The sequence below is a fragment of the Parasteatoda tepidariorum genome, chromosome 10 (assembly GCF_982258835.1).
Source record: "Parasteatoda tepidariorum strain Cologne lab strain chromosome 10, Ptep-v5.0, whole genome shotgun sequence".
Taxonomy (NCBI): domain Eukaryota; kingdom Metazoa; phylum Arthropoda; class Arachnida; order Araneae; family Theridiidae; genus Parasteatoda; species Parasteatoda tepidariorum.
This window is the reverse complement of record NC_141764.1, coordinates 23,357,635-23,378,833: the sequence shown is the minus strand read 5'-3', so window position 1 is coordinate 23,378,833 and position 21,199 is coordinate 23,357,635. Positions and strand designations below refer to the sequence as shown.

Below are 21,199 nucleotides of genomic sequence, written 5' to 3'. Positions count from 1 at the left end.
TTACGATAACATTCATTATATGCATTAATAATCAATCATGATAAAACATCATGGAGTATTTTACTATTTACATACAATGTACTGCAATAATGATAATAGACGATTGCTAGAAAATAAATTCAAGGTGTTGTCACAATTATCTTAAACCATAAGTAGAAGTCGTTAGTTAGTTTCTACTCTCACGTAGACATGGACATCATTACCCACTTGGGCTGGTGCTGGAGTACTTTACTCTTTACTTAACATTAGACAGTATACAATTAAATTTTTCTTCGCAAATTGCTCACTTGTATCTTTGTTCTAGGACACTTGGATTTCTTGAAGGATTCTAGATTCAACATGTTGAATCTAGAATTCAACATCATGATATGTTTTCTTTGAACCAAATTATCATGCGCTTTTGCTGCAGTTTTAATAATTGGTAAAACTGAATCATATTATTAAAACCAACTTTTATCCATTTTAGATTTTTTTAAGTAAAGCATAGAAAAGAAAATACTTTTTATAGTGAGTCTCACGTAGTGTAAAAATAAGGGTTTTTTTTCAATAGTTTGATTTTCTTTTATTCTGCATATTATTTTCTATCAGTTATCATTATTTAACTGCATCTCGACTACTTAACATTAAGTACTTAATATTGTTAGTTTAAAAACATAAAATAGCATAAAACATATTAAATATATTCTTCATAACTTTAATTATCATCGTTTACTATCAAAATACTAATTATACTGTTGACATTAAATCTCTAAAATATGGTGTGCCAGGATTATTAAACTGTAAAATTTCCACTGCAGGAATTTGCCCTCCCGGTAAAAAGTTCACAGAATGCGCGTTTGACTGCAAAACGTCTTGCAGTTCACTTCTGTATGATCTGAGAGAGAAAAATTCATGTAAGGAAGGTGAATTATGCGCCCCTGGCTGCGTGAAAAAAGAATGTGAATACCCTTTCGTTTCCAGAGATGACGTCACATGCGTCACACCTGATCAGTGTACTTGCAAACTTCCTACTGGATTTCCTTTAGCAGTGAGTATTATATTTTACAAATTTTTGAAATGTATTTTAATTTGCTTTTATTTTTAGCTTTGGTGCGCAGTATTTACAGAAATTAGATAATTTCTGCTGATTGGAAAGGTCATTATCAGAACGAAAAAATTTTTGTAAATCAATTTTTTCCACCCTCCATCTATAACAATGGGCTCGCCCAGGTTTTCATGGTTTCTCGCCCAGGAACAATGTTTTCATTGGGCACATTAGGATCCATAATCCTCGTAGAACAATCCCTGACGACTGTAAGCTAGTTGAACATAGTTGCAGTCCAGGTTCACCCATTCATGGCAACAGTTTTTCCTGCGGGGGATGGTGTTTACCAACAGGATAATGCACCATGTCATAAGGGTCGAATCGTCATGGATTGGTTCGAGGAACATTCCAGTGACTTTCAAGCCATGTCTTGGGCCCCAAATTCCCCTGACCCTAATCCAATAAATCATTTGTGGTCCTACTTGGAAAATCAAATTCGTGCTGCCACGCTACCCCCTCTCAATGTGAGGGAATTGCAGGACCAGTTGGTGAGCGCTTGGTATCAGATACCTCAGACTACCTATCCGTACCTTGTGGACTCAATGCCACGGCGGGTGCTAGCAGTTTTGAGGGTGTATATATATATATATGTATAGGGAAGTTAGGGTGCAGCATCAGGATAAAAATTACATACGAACCCCATGCCCGAAAATGTCGCCATACGTTACTAGAGGTACTTCATTATTAGGAACTGTTTCTTCTTCTTCGAATACTTCTGAAGAGGTCATTATGGGAAATCTTTCCTAACGGCGTACAACGACATTTCCGAGCTTAGGTTCTCACACAGTTTTCAACCTAATGATGCGTCTTAACTCCTCTAGATGTATATCAGAACATTTAAGTGACCCCCTGTTATATATAACATTTTTAAACTTCTGCGTTTCGGCAAAAATTAGGCAAAATTTATCATTCGAAAAGTCTATAACTTCAAACCCAATTTCCGGTTTAAAATCTTCACAAGCAAGATCAAGTATTTATATAAAGGCATCACAAGATTTGTTCCTCAGTGTAATTTAAAATCACCCTGTACAACTCTCGGAGTTATAACAAAAGTAATAAATATCTCAAGCGAACTTGAAAAAAGTTGCTTTATCGTACATTACTTTTTTCATTAATGAATTAAAATTAATAGATGATTGACAGTTGTAAAAAGAAATAATTTTTCGAGTATTTTTTTCGTTTCCAATAAAATAACTTTTGGAAAGAGTAAACTGGTGTCGTAATTGTTTTTCAGATTTACAAAACAGTGCAAAAATTTCGTCTTTTAGTAAGATTCATAATTGCGCAAATTGTTTTGTCACAATACTGCCCGAGCAATATGTATATAGTTCGTTCACCAGGAGTTGACACTTGGCTCCGCCTTCATCACGTGGTATCGGATGATACTATTTCGCTATTTTGGGGAGAAGGATGTGAACAAGGCTGCTATTTGGCGATCGTATGACAAAAATATTATTTCGCAATCTTCATGTGCATATTTTGAACATGTGCATTTTATTTCTAAAACTTGTTGATATTTCTCTCTTTTTATTGGATAGTTTGTTCTTTTTGAGATATTTTGCTGGGAAAAAGCTTTTAAATATAAATTAGCTAGAATAACGAAAAGTATAATAGCTGATGATAAAACGAAGTAAGTGACTGAAAAAGAATTCAGTGTTTGTGTTTGGCCATCACCTTCTACATCAGAAAGCCTCCACACGGTTTCTTATAAGTAGCCTGCGCAGACTATTTAAAAAGTGAACAGTTTGAGCGCATGAAACCAAATTCTATTTTAAAAGTGACTGAGAGGAATTTGTAACATATATTTGAGAATTGAATCTGTAGTGGTAAACAAGTAAATAAGACAAACTAATCATATTCAAAAATTAAACAAATTTTTAGACATATATTTGCTACCACTTTTTTATTTCCACTAGATTTTCTATTAAAGGGCTCTTCCGTAAACAGGTTTGCCTTCATAGTGGTCTGATTGGACTACCTATAAAAAATCGTGTGGAGGCTTAGCGCGCATTAGAGGTTATCTCGATTTCAAGCGAGCAAATGATTTTCCTCTTAATCCCCCTCGCTGAAATGAACTCTGCGTCCGAGGAGGTGGAGCCAAGTGCCAACTCCTGGTGGACGAACTATACCCGTAACACATTTTTTTCATGCCAATACCAACAAACATAAAGTAGTTTTGTTTTATTTTTAAACATATTTATCAAGTTTTCTGCTTGCGAATTACCTAAGTAAAGGTGTGTATCTGTGTTGCGTGGTATGACAACGGCAGTATTTTTTTTTTCATTTGCAACTCATTTATTTTTGTTTGTATTTAGCCAGGGCAAGTTGTGACAAATGGTTGTGAAAAATGCCAGTGCCTGAACAACACTGTGATCTGTGATACGATTTTAGAGTGCAAGCCTACAGAGGGAGAGAGGACCGAAGTCTTAACGCCTACTATGAATGAAAGTAAGATGGATACAGAATCAATTTTTTTAAATAATTCTTTGAAATAATTAGGATATTTTGAGATTTGTACGTAAATATCTGCGAAGTTGCTTCGTGATCACAGCTCCTTATATATGTTTTCATAATTCTTTTCAAAAATGAAATAAAAAATGTACGCATTGAGGATTACAATATTCAAGATAGAAAAAAATTTAAATCTCCTTGAGGAAGAAAAATTAGCAAATCACTATAAAAGAAAGCGTGATCAACAACATTGTTAAAATTGCGTGTGAGTGAAATAAACTGAGATTTTAGAAACACCTTTCAACCAGCCATCTTATAGATTTTGATGTATATGATATTTTCTTTAGCTATATAAAAATTTTAAAAAGTCATATTTTTAAATTTTTACTACTCAATGTCGTTCAAATTTTGTATATCATCTTTGAAAATTGCATTTTTCTAAATGATATAAAAAAATATCTTACAATTAAAAATATTTTGACTTTTGTTTTAAAAAGCGAATGAAAAATTCTTAAAATTTCAATTTTTTTGCGAATGATGATTGAAAAAGTTTTTCACATCTTGTTTCTTTCGATGCCATCTTTCTACACTCATAAGGAAATTTTACAATTGTATACAAAGCTTTCTATTTCGCGTAAAAATCTTAGTTGTGACGAAATACGCGAAAAATGATATTAACCGTTTGAGTACGGAGAAGCGCTATCGCGCTTCGCTTGTTTTGTACCGAAAATGCGGATGCGCTGCTGTTGGCTAGTATAAGTTAGTTAGTAGTTGATTGGTAGTAGTTAGTAGTTGGTTAGTAGTGTTGTACGCATTTCATTCCGCACTAGCAGTCCAAATTTCTTAGATAGTGGTTGCTCTCCTTATATTAAGGGTTGAAAATTCAAAACCACCAAAACAGTAGGGGAGAGTGGGGTGAATTGTAACATTTTTTACTTAACTATTTTTAACTAACAAAAAATCCAATATATTATTAGTATTAATTGACAGACGAGTAAAGTAGACTATCCTCTACTAGAAAAAAAATAAATACCTAATTTTAAATGTTATTATATTAGTTATTAACAATTTTTGACAGTCGAGCACTTGTTACAATTGTCCCCACTTACGGGGTCAATTGTAACAGTTCATAAATTCAACTAAAACATAGTTAATTATACTTAGTATCATAGTTGTGATATATTTCTTTATTGATCAAAATAGTAGTGATATTTTAGGAGTAAAAATAATAATGAGCAGAGACCTAAAGGGTTAAGCTTTTAACTTTAAGGGGTTAAAAATTTTAATTTATGCTGTGAAAGGTGACAAATAAAAAAATGCACATGCAACATAATATAAATGCTATAGGAAACTATTGGTGGTTCTTAAAGACTTAAGTAATGGTTTGTAAACATAAGATTATTTATTTTCAGCTGTTACAATCGTCCCTTTACTTATTGTTACAATTGTCCCCAAGACGCCACTTCAGCTTCATTTGTTAAAAACAATGCTAGTTAATTAGCAAAACTAATCTTTTTTTATTGAAATGTTAATTAAGGTGTCTACTTACATATTGGGTTACTAATTTTTATTTGTTTAAACAAAATTACTTTGTTACAATATAATATTCTAATACCAAAAAAAGTACTTGCGTGGCGTGAAAATATCTTTTGTGATCTAACTCTTTCAAAAGTACATAAAAATGATTGCCATCAGGGGTGTACATGTAGATTTATTAAATACACCTTGTGCCCCACCTAGGAACCAAATCTAGAACCCGACACTCGAAATTTTTGCTCTGTTACAATCGTACCCTGTTACAATTGACCCCACTCTCCCCTACGTTTATTTAGAGGTACATTTTAGGTCTGATTCCATAGAATATTTGAGGAACTTTTGAACCACAAGAATTTGTTTTTCATATGAGAAAATTCGATCGTTAGAACAAAAGTAGATCTGGGTGATATCCTTCTTTTAGTTCACTATACAGTCCCTGGCAAAAATTATTAGACACACCAGAAAATTCTTTGTAAAATCTTAATTATCAAGTTATACTATGCAGCTTTGTTTTTACGCTTCTGAAACAGGTTTGCACTTGTTTACGTTCGGATAGCAATTAGTTAAATTAGGCGATATATAATATAAATTCGACGATAGAATAAATTAGACGATATATTATATAGATATAGAATATTTATTATATCAGGTATTATATTGTAATAATTAGATTAAATTATTAGACGCACTGCAGTTTTTTGATACAGTCAAACCTCGATATCTCGAACTTAAAGGGAGAGGAGAAAAAATTCGAGATGCCGAAAATTCGAAAATCGTATGTTATCGATGGTAGAATAAAGAAAAATGCTCTTTACATACCTTATTTACTATTCCATATTTATTCTAAAAACACTTTGTTGTTTGCTTTAGAGTTCAATTCAATTGTTGTTTGCTTTAGAGATGTGTAAGGAGGTTTGTCTGTAACACTTTCTAAGTGGACTATAGCTTTAAATGCCTCCTCTGACATATTCGGCTGCCTCTCAATAAACCTCCTTACAGTGTCCACTGTAGAAAGTGCTTGTTTGTTAGTAACATTGGGTGGTAAATCCTCAATTTCCTCATCCTCTTCTTCTGATAGTTCACCGGAAGCGTTCGTTTGAGCGATGATATCATTGTCATCCCACTGACCACACACTGTTACTGCACCAACTACGTTTACAATGTCATGAAATTCCATGTCATCAAGTTTCATGAGTCCGGTCAATCTGCCCCAATCATTTTCGGTGTAGTTTTCAGCAGAATTAACGATATTGATTGTTTGAATACTTTGTGATCTTTAATGAATCCAGCCTTCTTGAAGCCATTCATTATCGTAGAGAAAGACACATCATTCCAATGCCACTGACGTCTTTATGTCCATTTTTTAAAAAAATAGTTTATCATTATGAGAATTGGTTTTCTATTCTTAAATTTTTCTTATTTTTTTTGGAATAGTTTTTTTTGTTTTCAGAAGAAAAATCTGCACTATTTAGGAAAAAAAAAATTCAAGTTATCGAGGGATTAGAAAAAAAATTCGTGAAATCAAGTTTTTTTTAACATTGAGGGTGCAGGAAATTTGAAGAGAATTTTTTTTTTCTTCGAGATATCGAAAAATTCGTGAAATCGAGGTTCGACTGTAATTACATGTTTTGCACGAGTTTATATGTAATAGTTTTATATTTAAACATACGTGTAATGGGTTTTTATTCAGGAGACTTTTTATGTACTTCCTATTTGTATTTATTTTGATCGTATTTCATTACAATGTAAACCAATTGAGACACAGACTTAAGCAAGTGCAAACCGGTTTCAGTCGAGTAAAAACGGTAAAACTGCATAGTATCACCTGATAATTAAGATTTTGCATAGAATTTTATAGTGCGTCTAATAATTTGGCCAGGAACTCTATAGTAAAGTATCAATAAAGCTGATAACGAGAATTCGCTTTCTTATTAAGTAAATAATAGGAGATAAGAGAAAAAAATCAAAGTTGTAGATTATTGAAAACTGGAAACATTCAATGTTCAGGAACAATAACGTGAAACCATTAAGCAAGAGAATGACGTTTTCTTTGGAAATTACCTCTAAAAGTGTGACGTCACTGAAATTTCACATAAGTTTTTTATTCTATCTGCATTAACTTTTGAAATTGTAATATTTTTACTAGCATTCAGGGTTTTCACAGTGAAGCCCAGAGTCCTACCAGTCACTACAACTTCTACTCCAGCATTAACTTTTAAGCAAACTACTCCAGCGTGCTCCTATTGGTCAGATTGGATAAACAAGAAAAAACCAAGAAGAGGAAAGAGATTTGGTGACAAAGAAACTACAAAACCCTATGTCCTAGCTCAAACGGAGGGATTTTGTATAGAGGTAAAAGAAAAATTCCAATTATCAGATAGTTTTCGTCCAAAAACAACAACAGGGAAATAATATATGAAACTTTTGCTTGAGTGACTTAAAAAAGTCTTTTAAGGATATTTTTCTTAATTTTTTTTAAAATTTTGACAATGAATAAAGTAGAAAGCGTTTTTCTCTATTCACCGTAATTTACCCCTTAAGGGGAATATTATCTTCATGTAAATACGCATTCTATTTTGTTTAATTTTGCTGTTACATAGTTGAATTAAAATATACTTTAATCCCATCAACACTGATTTCACACTACTGTTTAAAATTGGAGTAGTATAACTACATCCGGATCGCAAAACTTTGAAATCCTGGCCAACCAATCAGGCTGCCACAATTATTAAGTAATTCCTTGTTTTTGAGTTTTTAAAAATACTTATTATAATTATCTTAATTATTCGAAAATATGCCCCACTATAAATTACAAATCATGCTTAAGTTTTATCAAAAATACTATTTTTACGCTCAGTTTATATCGTTATAAATAAAGCCTTATAAAATGAGTGGAAAACTTTTTAAAATTAAGTATTAATGATGCTAATGACTTAGAAAACAACTAAAATTGCGAGGAAAATAAAAAAAAAATTAATTTTGAAAATGAAGTACTCTTTTAATTTTCCTCCTTAGTTTAATTTCTTTCTTTCTTCCTTCCTTCTTTCCTTACTTTAAATCCCTCTTCCTTTACCTTTTAATTTAATTAAAATGTTTTTATTATTACATTAAAGATTTTAAACTAAATTAACTAATATCCTTATTCAACTTCACAGCAATTAGTAAAATTCATTAAAATGAAGTAAAGTTGTTCAGATTCTTAATATACTTCCAAATTTTTATTTCGTTATTTTATTTGACCGTAATGAGATGTAGTTCTCTCATAGTCTCATGAATCAAGTCAGCGCGGAGATCACTTATTGAACTTTTCTAGTAAGTTTTGGAACCTATCTCTCGATTCCATATATAATTAACTGCTCTATATTAGATTATTCTTTATCTTATGCTTTGTACGCGGCCTACTCACTCCTAATAGATAAGTCACTTGAAATATTATTGATCATACATTCATCCTCAATATTTAAGTTGGGCATTAGTCAGTAAATGAATTTCTCGTGAAATATCCTCGGTGAATATCCTCAATGGTAGACGGATCATGGGTTAGAGTCCCCTTGCCGTCAGGCTAACCGTGGAAGGTTCTCGTGGTCTTGTCCATGTAACGCAAATGCGGGTTAGCTCCATCAAAAAGTCCTCCGCAGAGATAATTTCTCCCAATACTCCATCCAGGAGTTCCCTTGTCTTCTGGATTGGGTTCAAAATTGCAAGGCTACGGATTTGAACATTAGTAGTCGTAAGGCAAAAAAATTGGGTCGACTGTTCATCGATGGTCATAAAATTAAATATAAAAAATAAATAAATTCCCAAAATTAAAAAAAAGCAAAGTTGCATGGTAAAGGTACTCTTGTATGGGTAAAACGCTTAAAAATAGTTTCTTTATGTCATGTGGGAAAATAAAAATTATGGGCAGATTTGATAAACATGCAAACATTTTCAACCTTTTTTTTTTTTTTGCTACTTTGCATATTTTTTTATTTTAGCTTGCAATACTAGACCTTCTGAATACTCTTTAACGTTTAATGTTTCTAAATTTTATTACACAAATGAAAGGTAATCCAAGTTTCATTATAAATTTGGAAGTGATTTAATTTGACTAAACAATATGAAGAAAAAATACCGCGTTTTCGTTTAAAAAAAATACATTACGAATTAAAATTTTTATAAGATTTAAAAATGCGTAATCAAAGCTGATCCTTTTGTATCTTCACGAAACGATAAGTCTTTCCTTTTTCTAAAAAAGTATTGCTTTATTGAATACTCTTGATAGTTCTTTGAAAGCTCAAAATTTTTTCATAGCTCATATAAAATCAATATTAGTTTTTTAATACAGTTATAAATTTGTAAAACGATTCTGAAATTGCTTTTATCATCGCTTGCTGAAACTTTATTTTAATTGTCTTACTTTGAAATAAGACCATTTTTCGTAAATTCTTTTTATAATAAATAATAGCTCATTACGATTTCTTTTGAGGTAAAAACTTTCCAATAACAATTACGTGTAAAATTTCAAAGCCTGTTCATTTTATTGCAACATTTTTAACTATATTTAAATTAAAATAATATTTTACAATCTTCACAACTCTTTGTTTGCCGTCATAAAAGAAAGGGTGGCGTCAGATTAAGTATCAGAAGAAAACTTCTAATTCAAGAAAAAAGAAAGAATCACAAGTATTCACATACTTACCAGTCTTTTAATCTATTTGTATACAAGTAGATGAAGAAGATGTAATTACAAAATAGATTAAATTCAAATAGATTAAATCCAAATAGATTAATTACAAAAATGTTTCAATACAAATATACTTAAGGTAAGTGAATTTAATACAAATAGATTCACTACAAATAGATTACAAACCGATTAAGTACTAATAGATTAAATAAAATTAGATTAAATAAAAATAAATTAAATACAAATAGATTAAGTACAATAGATTAAATGCAAATATTTTAAATACAAATAGATTGCATACAGACAGATTGAATATAAATAGATTAAAAACAAATAGATTAAAAACAAATAGATTAAAAACAAATAGATTAAAAACAAATAGATTAAAAACACATAGATTAAAAACAAATAGATTAAATACAAATATAATAAATATAATACAAATAGATAAATAAACAATACAAATAGATAAATAAACAATACAAATAGATTAAATATATACACATAATACAAATAGATACTAATAGATTAAATACAAATAGATTAAATATAAATAGATTAAATACAAATAGATTAAATACCAAAAGATTAAATAACAAAAGATTAAATAACAAAAGATTAAGTAACAACAGATTAAATACAAGTAGATTAAATACAAGTAGATTAAATGCAAATAGATTAAACACAAATATGCAAAATTTTACCTCGAATCGGAGTAACAGGTAAAATAGTTTCTTTCAAAGTAATTTTAACTGGTAATATTAACTGTATACTTTGAATACATACTGGTATAAACAAATAACTTTTGGAGTTATTTATCCCTACAGTATGTTACTTAAAATTTCTTCAAATGAAATCCTGGAGTTTAAATGATTATGTTTTTTCTTACATTTTCACATTTAACATAAGTCATTTAATAACCTTTTACAAATTTAAAGTGGGAGTGTTTTTTTTAATTCATTATCTAGTAATGAGTAATCATTTCAAAACATACATGAAGAAAATATGCATTTAGTTCAAGTTTTTATGTAAGCTTCATATTCATAGCATTTATAGTTAAAAATTCAAATCAACCACTCTAATTTAAAATCTTCATTTGCTGATTTATTAAAAAAAAACATTTCGGACATTCACCATTAAAAATTAAGATGTTTTAATGCATGAATTTAAACTCTGCCTCTTTTACATAATTAAAAAAAATGACGGCAGTATTTTTTATGTTTACCATAATCTTTATATTAATTAAATTTAATTTGGTTGTTAATGTGGAGAAAGTAGTTAGTCTTAATTAAACTAGAAAAATAGTTTTGAAATGTAATTATCTCAGTGACAAACAAGCACTTTACGTGACAGAAAGATGTTACAGAACCTTCTTATTATATAGATTATTTCTATTTTTAGTGCGTTTCTTTTCCCTTGTCAGCTGACTAAGATAGATAAAGTATCAGGGATTAGATATTTTAAGTAAAGTTTCTTTTCTTTATATTTGTTTCAAGAAAGGGGAAATTCGCCATTTAATCAAAATTCTTGTCAAATTTTATTAACAGCGAGTAAAAGAATATCTACAAATTTTTGTTCGTAGCAGATTTTTATACTCTGTATTTCTTTTCAGACAAAACTTTGCATAACCCATAGTATATCTAGAAGCATATACAAGGTGTTGCATAAAGACCACCTTAATATGTATTTTTTAGAGTCCTTATCAAAAATGAAAACATAAAAAGCAGAAGAAAAAAAGCTGAAGATAGCAAATAAATGGTTGGAAATTTAAAAAACGCTATCGAAATCTTACGAATTATCACAGAGGTCGACAGAGGCAATAGACATCAAAACAGGTTTCATTCGAAGTTCAAGTTTGGAGGTGTTTTTAATGGTTGTCATTCAATTAAATATGTCTTCTCTTTTACTCCCACCTTCCTGCACCCTAGTTGGATAGATTTTGAAAACATTTTTGACTTCCAATGTGTATACTGTTTTTGCTTTTATTTTTTAATGATTTAATTGGCTTAGTATAGTTTGAAGCTATCCAATTTGAAGTGGTAATGGAAGATTGTCCCATTTAAAGTAGTGAGTGTGAAAAGTTATGTTGGTTTGCCTTGCTTGAGGTGAGGTGCGTTCTATGTCAACCATAGTTGACTTTTGTGCGGGAGTTAATTTTTTGTTGAAGATCCAAGAAAAGTAAATTTTTCTTGATTCAATAAAATTATTTTTGTTAATTTCACTCTACCTGTGCATTTGATTATTATTAATAATTGATGGTTATTGTTATAACAATACCCAATTAGTGTACACAACAGATCAGATCGATGCGGAAACAGCAATAAATTGCACTCAACCTAAGAAAAGCAGTATATGAAATTCTGGCCTATTGTATACCGGAAAAGGACACTAAACCTTTAAAAACCAGCAATGTAGCGAATACTGAGCAATAGTACACACCCCCGCCTTTCTATTATACCGATCAGTCTAATTATTTTGAATGATAAACGGAGATTATTAAAAGTAAATATATCATTTATAGCTCATATTCAATTTACTACTGCTTTTTCCAAATCCCTCATGAAGAAAAGAACCAATTTAAGATAAAGAAGTTAATCTCCACTAAAGAAATGAAGGAATTTTTTTAATAAAAATAAGATGCAGTGTTACGTTTGGAGTAGAAATTATATTTCGAAATTTAGTTCGAAGTCAAACTAGTTTATGTCGCTAGTTACTAGTTAAGTACGAAATTGTCAACTCAAACAGAAATAGTGAGTTCCTACCGCTTCGAATGGGAACATCTGAATCTCTCAATTAGCTCTCAAAATGTTTTATTTTATTTAAACATATACTTGAAATCGATGCAATTACGTAATTTGTTTGTGTTGAGAACCTCTACCCAATACATAATAGATCTCACCATTTAAACCAAAACAAATACGCTTATGAAAAAGTTCGGTATCTTTCTCAACTTATAAATAAAGTTATTAATAAGTTAATGACCAATAAGTTAATAAATTAATAAGTTAGTGACTCAGCTTATTCTGGTGAAGTTATTTTAAAGTACTTTAAATGAAGTTAATTTTGACTCTATCAGTATAATAAATTTTTAAAAAAGACGCAAGTCATTTTAGTTTTTGTATAGCATTATCAGGAGTCTGTCCAGACATTTTGTGAAAGGTCCGTTTTTGTAAAAATGTGAAAAAATTACTCGTAATTTGTGAATATAAAATAAACGTTAAGTCACATTCTTTTAACCAGGGTCCGCTTTTATGAATTTGTGCAAATAGGGTCCGTTATTGCAAAAAAACTTTTTCAAGAAGTTTTTAAATTGTAAAGACATACAAGATTATGAAACACTGTAAATATATCTGCAACACTGTGAATATATAATTAGAAAAATTAAATTTTAAAAAATAAACAGCAATTGCAGCTACTAAATTAGCGATGCAACATATAAATATTTGGTATTTAGCCTATACTGCTGAATGTAGAATATTCATTTCGGACGAATAAAGGAGCGTCTGCCGAAGACAAAATTTAGTTCGTTTAAATCTGTCTTTCTCCCCCCCCCTTTCCAAGGACGGGTTTATTCTATTAACAAAACAATAATGAAGATAAACAAATTTGTGAAGGGTCCGATTAAAAGATAAATTAGTTTGTGAAGGGTCCGTTTTTAAGTTAAAATATTTTGTGAAGGGTCCGTTTTTATGAAAAGATATTTTGTGAAGGGTCCGTTAACGGACCCAAATTTCTTCTAAACAAATCCTTGATTATTGATCTTATGCAAAAATGCAAAAATTTATGTTTTCTAGGGTACCGTGACTAATATAGAATGTAGGGAGGTTAAATCTGATAGTCTCTATACCGAAACTGGTGAAGAGAAACTAGTTTGCGACTTGAAAAAGGGTTTTATTTGTGAAAACATTCATCAACCAGATGCAATCTGCATGGATTACAAAATAAGATACTTATGCACATGTGGTTAGTATACTTTAATTTCATAACATACACAATTTCTTTATCAGTGCATTTAATTAAATAATGTCTTTGCAAATCTACTTGTAAACAAATAATTACGATTAAAACGACAAAATTTAGCATTATGATAATTATGATGAAAAATGTCTATTTTCTGACATAAATGCATATAAGGCTATAACTGAAATTATATAAGGCAGTGAGTTAATGATTACTTACACAGCACATTTCAGGCAAGTAATAAATACTGAAAATGTATGCTTCTGTGATTATTTGTTGACAAACCATTTAATTGTAACAACAAAATTTGAATTTATGGTACATTGAGATCCCAATTTGTGCACCTCAAAAAAAAAAATTTCAACTTTTGATTAAAATGTTTTTGGAATTTTTTTAATAACATTATCTTATTTCATTGAAACCTGTATCCAAAATTAATTCAAACAATAAGTGTGATGTCATAATTAATTGGACTAGTAAGAAAGTTAGAATTGAAAAAAAAATTATTTTTGGAGAAAAAAAGTACGATTTCTTTTTTAATTATAGCCAACAATTGCACACAAAGCAACGATATTTATCTTTTATAGTACATCAGGATGGCAATTTTCGTGCATCGAAGCCAAATTATAAATTTCTGATATGACTAGTTTTTAGACTTTTCCAAACTTCAAATTTTTCTAAATGACGTTATCTCTTTTCACACATAAATTCATAGAATCCAACTAAAATTATTTTTTGCAATAAGTATAATACCACAATCACCAAACTGAAGAATAAATCTGAAATTGGAAAAAAATTCAACAATTTCAAATTCAGTTTTTTCATTTATTAAATGTATTATCGCTTATTAGTCTCATCTAGTGAAAAAACTGAAATTTTTTATTGTTTCAAGTAATTACTTTCTTTGGTATTTGCTAAAAATAATTCTGAAGTAATCCTTGTAACCAAGAAAATACTGTATCAATGCGAGTTACCAAACCATTACTGGATAACTGATTGTTAACTTAAAAGCTACTACATCAGTGTTTCTTGCTAAACTGAATCAAAAAATATTCTGGAAAGCACAACAGTTTTTATAAAATCTACAATATTTAAGTTTTTTTTTTTGACTAAAATTGAGTGTTTCAACAGGGAATGAATTAAATACTATACTCAATCAAAATAAGATATCGCAAAGAATAAGGCACAAAAGAAATTGTTTTGATAAAATTATGTTTACAAATTTAACAAATATGGAAATTCAAAGAAATAAATAAGGAAAAACGCTGCTAAATTCGAAAAGAAAATTTCAAATCTTTAAACACTTCGAATTTTATGTTGCATACAAATAGTTTAAGATTGGTCATGTAAAATTACGATGAAAGGTAAATAAAAATTTTAGCAGTCAATTTAATATTATATTTTTGGTGAAATGTTCGTTTACAAAATATAAATACAAAATCGAATGTGGTTTCTGTTTACTTTAAAACAATATTTTTTTAAAATTAAAACTGAAATTAGATCATAATGTTCAAATTTTTCCGGTTTTAAATTAAGGATTTCACTAAAGTATACACATATTTTACAAAAATATTGAAGAATTCTTCTGCAATTCTCTTTCCTTTTAAGAAATAACTAAATTTAAAAATTTTCAGAAACTGTCTTTGAATTTCAGCATTATTATGAAATGCTTGATTCTAAGTAGAATTTAATTTGACACTTAATTTACGTTTAAGTAATAGCAAGCAATCTATTATAATCATTAAAGCTATTTTTAATCCTTAACTTTTGCGAAATATTTAAAGTAAACTGACACGAGAATGTAAACAAATTTTCTAAACAAGTTGTAGATTCTTATGAAGTATAGATTTTCAATGTTCATTAAATGTTGAAATTATAATTATTAATATCTAAATTTCCTGATGATTTTAAGAAACCAACTCAAATTATTCTTTTGAAATATATACTTCGAAATATATATATATATTTTTCTTTTTGAAAAATAGCTCAAAGTGCTTTAAAGTTTATTACTTTCCTGTTTTGTTTATTGTTTTATATTTGAAAATTCTAAATGCGTATGAAAGGCGAAATTCCGAGCGATGAACTATAGTTTTATTTTTTTAGAAGCATCCACTACAACTTTGATACCTATCTTTATAAAGACAACAACACCAGCCTATATTTGTAAGTAACACAAAATATTTAGCTTATATTTTTTCTTTTGCTTAAAGCTATTACCCATTATTGTTGAAACATAAGTCTATTATAACAAGTCTGAAATAATAAGCTTTATATAAAATATATTTAATATAGCCTTAAATTAGTTCAGAACACAAAAATTGTTTTTATATGATCTCTTTTAACGAAAAATATTACTTTACATTAAGAAAAAAAAAGAAGGAATTCCGATCTTTTTTAATGAAAAATATTACTCTACCATAAGAAAAAAGGGTAGAAATTCTGAGCAAACTATAATAAAAATGCGGGAATTCGAAAATAATTCTCTGAGTAAGAATTTCAAACTTTTCGTTTTCTAATTCTCAGTTAAATCGTTTTCTAATTTCTAACTGAATCATTTTCTAATTCCAGCAAAATAGTTTTTAATTATTTTAATTAAATCTTTTCTTTCTCATTTTTAATGAAATATTAAAATTTAATATTTCCTTGAAGTTATTGATTTTACATAAATTAGAAAATATTATTCAGATACTTTTTTGAGTTATAAATCTCCAATTCAAATATTATCAATTACAAATTTCTAATTTCTATTTTTAAAATTTTTCTTTTCTTATTCTATTTCCAGTGAAACCACTTCCTAATTTCATAACCAATCATTATACAATATTTTATTGGGTTTTTTTATTTCCAATCTTATATTCCAATTTCCACTTAAAAAGTTTTTATTTCATACAAAATAAAAATAAAAATATGTTATCAAGATATTCTTATTTAGTTTACAAACTATACTAGAGCAGTGATTTTTTATTTATTTTATGAAATAACAAATATTTAGTTTTTATTATGTTTGGGGTTTGAGGGAGAATAAAAATACAAAAAATTCATTTCCCAAATTCGTAATATTATTTTAGATCCATGCATTGATTTTGTTCCTCTTATAAATGGTCCAAAGCCATTACCTGATTCTAATATTCGAGCGTCTAGTAGTTCTACACCTAGATCTGGCCCACAAATGGCAAGAATTTCAGACGATGGTAAGAGAAAAATTTATTATTGTCATTATTATTGTAAGCATTATTTTGAAATGTTTAAGCATATTATTATGCATAAAAATATACACAACATTATTTTTAAACATATAGCATTAAGAATGCTTCAATTAAAGTATTACTATCGTAAACTGAGAAAAATATATGGTCAAATCTACCAGAATACGGTAAAGTTTAACTGTTTCAGGCTAAAAAGAACATCAAAAGTTTTGTTATTTTTATCGAAGCTCTATGGTTAAATTAATAAGAAAAATATTGTTTTATAATATGTGATTTTGGTAATACAATTTTGTAATTTTATCATGATACCTCACGGCTCGCGCTAATGATTTAAAATTATTAGCCAGTAAATTAGCCAAATATCGAAAGTCTTTGCCAAATGCAAATTTTAACAATTTCTTATGATAAATTTTTTTCCAGTGAAAACTTTTTACGATAGTTTGTTTGAGGCTTAGTATGTGAACCCAATTCTAATTGATTTTGAAGTTCATCTACCGAAAATTACTGTAATCGAATAAAAGATGCTGACTTGTTTTTAAAAAAAATCCTTTTGACGTAATTTTAAAGATCGTGTTAAATATTTTCTTTCCATGGGAAAAAAAAATCATTAGCCAATACTTTCACCAAATTTACGATTTTATCGCATTTAGCGAGGTGGCGAATGCTTAGCGCGGGCCCTGATACCTTAAAGCATGCCCTAAAAATTATTTATTCGGTTATAAATTTACCTTTCAGTTTTGCATTTTTTATCTATAATTTCGAAAACTAGAATTTTCGGTAGACCATTACACTATAAACAGAAAAAATTTATGCATTGTTTAAATACCGTATATTATGGTTTTATTAAACAGAATTGTGTGTGTGTTTCTTAACCAGAACTGCAATTACTATATAGTACGGTAATTTTACCAGAATTTTTCCTCCGTGTCTAGTATAAGTTATTATTTTAATGCCATTGTAATTGTGTCAGTTAAAGCATTATTATTGCCCCATACAAAATATTAGATTTAAGATATTAAATTTGAGATTGTTTCTTAAAAAAGCATCAAAATCGTGTGGAAGAATCGGAATACTTTATTTAGTTCAGAAAATAATATCAGTATTTAAAGAATATTACTTTTTATTAATTCTTGTAGTATAACTTCTCATTCAGTTCATATTGTTACAAAGGTTTCAACGCTTCTACCAGTATTAGTTTAAGTAATTGTTCATATTGTATCTAGTGAGTTCAAAGCTACCCTACGGTGTAATGATAACCATACACCGAACTAATTCTGGAAGCGCCTGTGAAATTATTGAAGTGTTGTTCCGAGACTGATATATTTGTTCTAGAGAAATCAGATAGGAATTGTGTACTCGCTGCTGTAGCTGGTTGGAGTTATGAGAGAGAGTTATATATATGTGTGTGAATGTAATATATGTGTATTTAACCTTGTATTAGTTGTTCAGTAGTATTTCGACTTTTGGCATTAAATATCGTTGTCAGCTTTAATTGCGTTTATTAATTTAAATAACCCATTAATAAACAAAACCTAGTAATACTGTTTTAATACACCATGTCTTAATTGTTGAAATATTATGAAAATATGTGTGTGAAGTAGACAAATAACTCTTTTAAGTACATTTACAAAATCATTAAGCCTAAAATTAAATAAGCCCACTATTATTCTAAAGGTAGATCACTAAAGATGTTTAAGAATTCGTAAAAATTCGTTGTTTTAATTTTCCTTAGACCCATATTAGTGAGTATCATCATTAACTAAAAATCAGTTTGGTGACAACTGCAATACAGTAAAAATATACAATTATCATCGTAATATCTTTATTATATACTGAACCCTTATTGTGTAATAACCCTTAGACTTAAAAGTGTTGGGCAATGTAATTAATGTTCATTTTTACCTAACGACAAGGTTATTATTAATAATCACAGATTATCATTAAAAAGAACCGAGTTTACAGAAATATTAACCCGGCAGAGATGAGAATTACGTTGCCCGTTTATTTCCGACATTGATGACTTTGTTAGGTTAACGATCATTTCCCGCTATACGATGTTTATCTGGTATTTTCTGCTAATTCATCGAATTATCGTTAATATGAAATAATGAATTATATATTAAATTAATTAATATGAAATCAGATATAAAAATATTTCAGACGATATTAAAGAACGATTTTCACCACACTGTTTATTTTGGAAAGGAAAAAAAATAAAATAGATTTCAGAGCTGTCTAATGCATATCGAAAAAACATATAAAATTATTTTTTCAGGCAGTCCTTTGTCAGCTTGGACTGCAGCCAGATCGAACGACAAACAATTCATAGAGATAGATTTGGATCAAATCAGAGCTGTCTATGGAATTATTACCCAGGGGAAAAAACTAAGCAAACAGTTTGTTACTTCATACCAACTAGTATATAGCTCAGATGGAAACTCTTATTCCTATTACCAAGACGAAGATGGAAAGAACAAAGTTCGTAAACGGCACTTGTTTTCAACGTAATTAACTTTGTACTCGAATTCAGTTAATAATGTGTTTTTGGTTTTAGGTGTTCACTGCAAACTACGATGATGTAGCTGAAGTGAAGCATGTGTTTTCGTCTCCATTTGAAGCCAAGTTGGTTCGAATTGAGCCACTCTCTTGGGAGGGAAAAATTTCACTTCGTATTGAACTTCTTGGATGTAGTGAAGGTAAGCTGCAAGTACAGTTCAAATGACACCAAAAAAATTAAAGGTGTTCTCAAAATACTCACCTTTATGTATAATTTTTTTCCAAAAACCTTCTTGTGGAAACTTTTGATTTGTCAAAAAAATTCATGCTGATTTTTGAGGAAAATTAAAATTTTTGGTTAAGCGCAGGTTTAACTCTTAAATTTAATTTAAATTTTTCTGCACCTTTAATATTTTAAATAAGACTTAAATTCATCCAAGTTTTTGTACACAAGTAAATAAGTGCCATTCTACTCTGAAAATTATCGATTTTTAGGCAACTGGAAAATTTCGTTCTTCTTGCAATTCTATGATTTTCTTCTTGAATTTATATCGCGATAATTGAAGCTAATGCCTAAGAATTGAAGCTCTTTTATTAAAAATATTGTGTAATAACCGATATAGCTAAAAATATCTAAGCACGTGATACGTTGTGAATATGGTAGACGGAATGGAACAACCAAAGTGGGCTTTAACAACTATTATCAAAGCTGTGTTAGACACTGCCGATTCCCTATTTCTTATTCTTGTGCAATTGCTGATTTTTAATTTGTCTAGTTATACAATACTTTTTCTTAGTTCATTTTTTAGTTTACAAACATAGTGATAAATTCGAACAAATCTATAGGCTATCTAACGAAAATCGGCTTAGACATTCTTGACAACTCAATGCCTTGGGGGGGGGAAGGATAGGATGTTGGAAATTTAATGTTCAAATCAAAATCAATTTTCATTAGATTAAGCTACAATATGTTGTTTGTTTTTTTTTTCAATTAAAGGTGAAGCCGGAATTTGGGAGAATCCGCTTTAAAATGTGAAAAAACGTCAAAGAGTTGTTTTTAAAACATTCTTTTCAAATTAAAATCGTCTAGCATGTTTCCCAAAAAATTGCTGAACATTTGTAAGATCGATTAAAAGAAAAACTGGAAGAGACATAAATTTACTATTAGCTGTGTTCTGTTTAAGAAGCTATCGAATTTATTTTCTCCACATAGTTTGAAATAAATTTGTGTTTTTCGACAGACAATTCTGCTGGCTGAAAAAGCTATGAAAACAATGTTTTTGCTGCACATGCTTTCTGTAAATTTTGCCCTCAGACTGTGCCATATAATTTCATCAAATGATGATTATTTCGAAAACATTCCTTCAAATTTGTTCTAAATTATTATAAAATCTTTTGTGAATCTTGAAATCACTGGCCTAGTGAATGTTTTTTTTTCTCTTTTTTTTAATTTTTATAAGCAGAACGAAGAAAGTCTTAATATTCTATCTCTTTTCATTCGCTGATTTTTCAAATCGTTTGTTATTTTTTGGACACCTTGTATGATATACAGTGTGTTCCAAACTTTAACAAAAAAAGTCATAGGGTAGCTAAAAAACAATGAAAACTGACAGTGGAATATAGGGCGAGTCTCAAACCAAGGCGAAAGGGCTCGTAAAGCATACATATGAAAGCCCAGAATATTGTTCCAAAGAAATGGATTTGATGTATGGAACCCGCCGCATGGTCCCCACGTTCACCGGATCTCAATGCACCAATCTTTTCCTCTGAGGTCACTTCAAATGTGACATTATTAATGTT

At 29.3% G+C, this 21,199-nt stretch overlaps 1 protein-coding gene across 1 annotated transcript in view; it reads left to right on the top strand.

The window, feature by feature from the left end:
- LOC107439698 (uncharacterized) overlaps positions 1–21,199 on the top strand; it is a 310,740-nt gene that overhangs the window by 178,340 nt on the left and 111,201 nt on the right. Inside the window, exons 59-66 of the mRNA XM_087152696.1 lie at positions 798–1,027; positions 3,400–3,532; positions 7,218–7,423; positions 13,532–13,700; positions 15,801–15,860; positions 16,766–16,888; positions 19,179–19,381; positions 19,458–19,599. Of these exons, the coding sequence (XP_087008822.1) occupies positions 798–1,027; positions 3,400–3,532; positions 7,218–7,423; positions 13,532–13,700; positions 15,801–15,860; positions 16,766–16,888; positions 19,179–19,381; positions 19,458–19,599 (1,266 nt within the window). The remainder of the gene's footprint in view (positions 1–797; positions 1,028–3,399; positions 3,533–7,217; positions 7,424–13,531; positions 13,701–15,800; positions 15,861–16,765; positions 16,889–19,178; positions 19,382–19,457; positions 19,600–21,199) is intronic.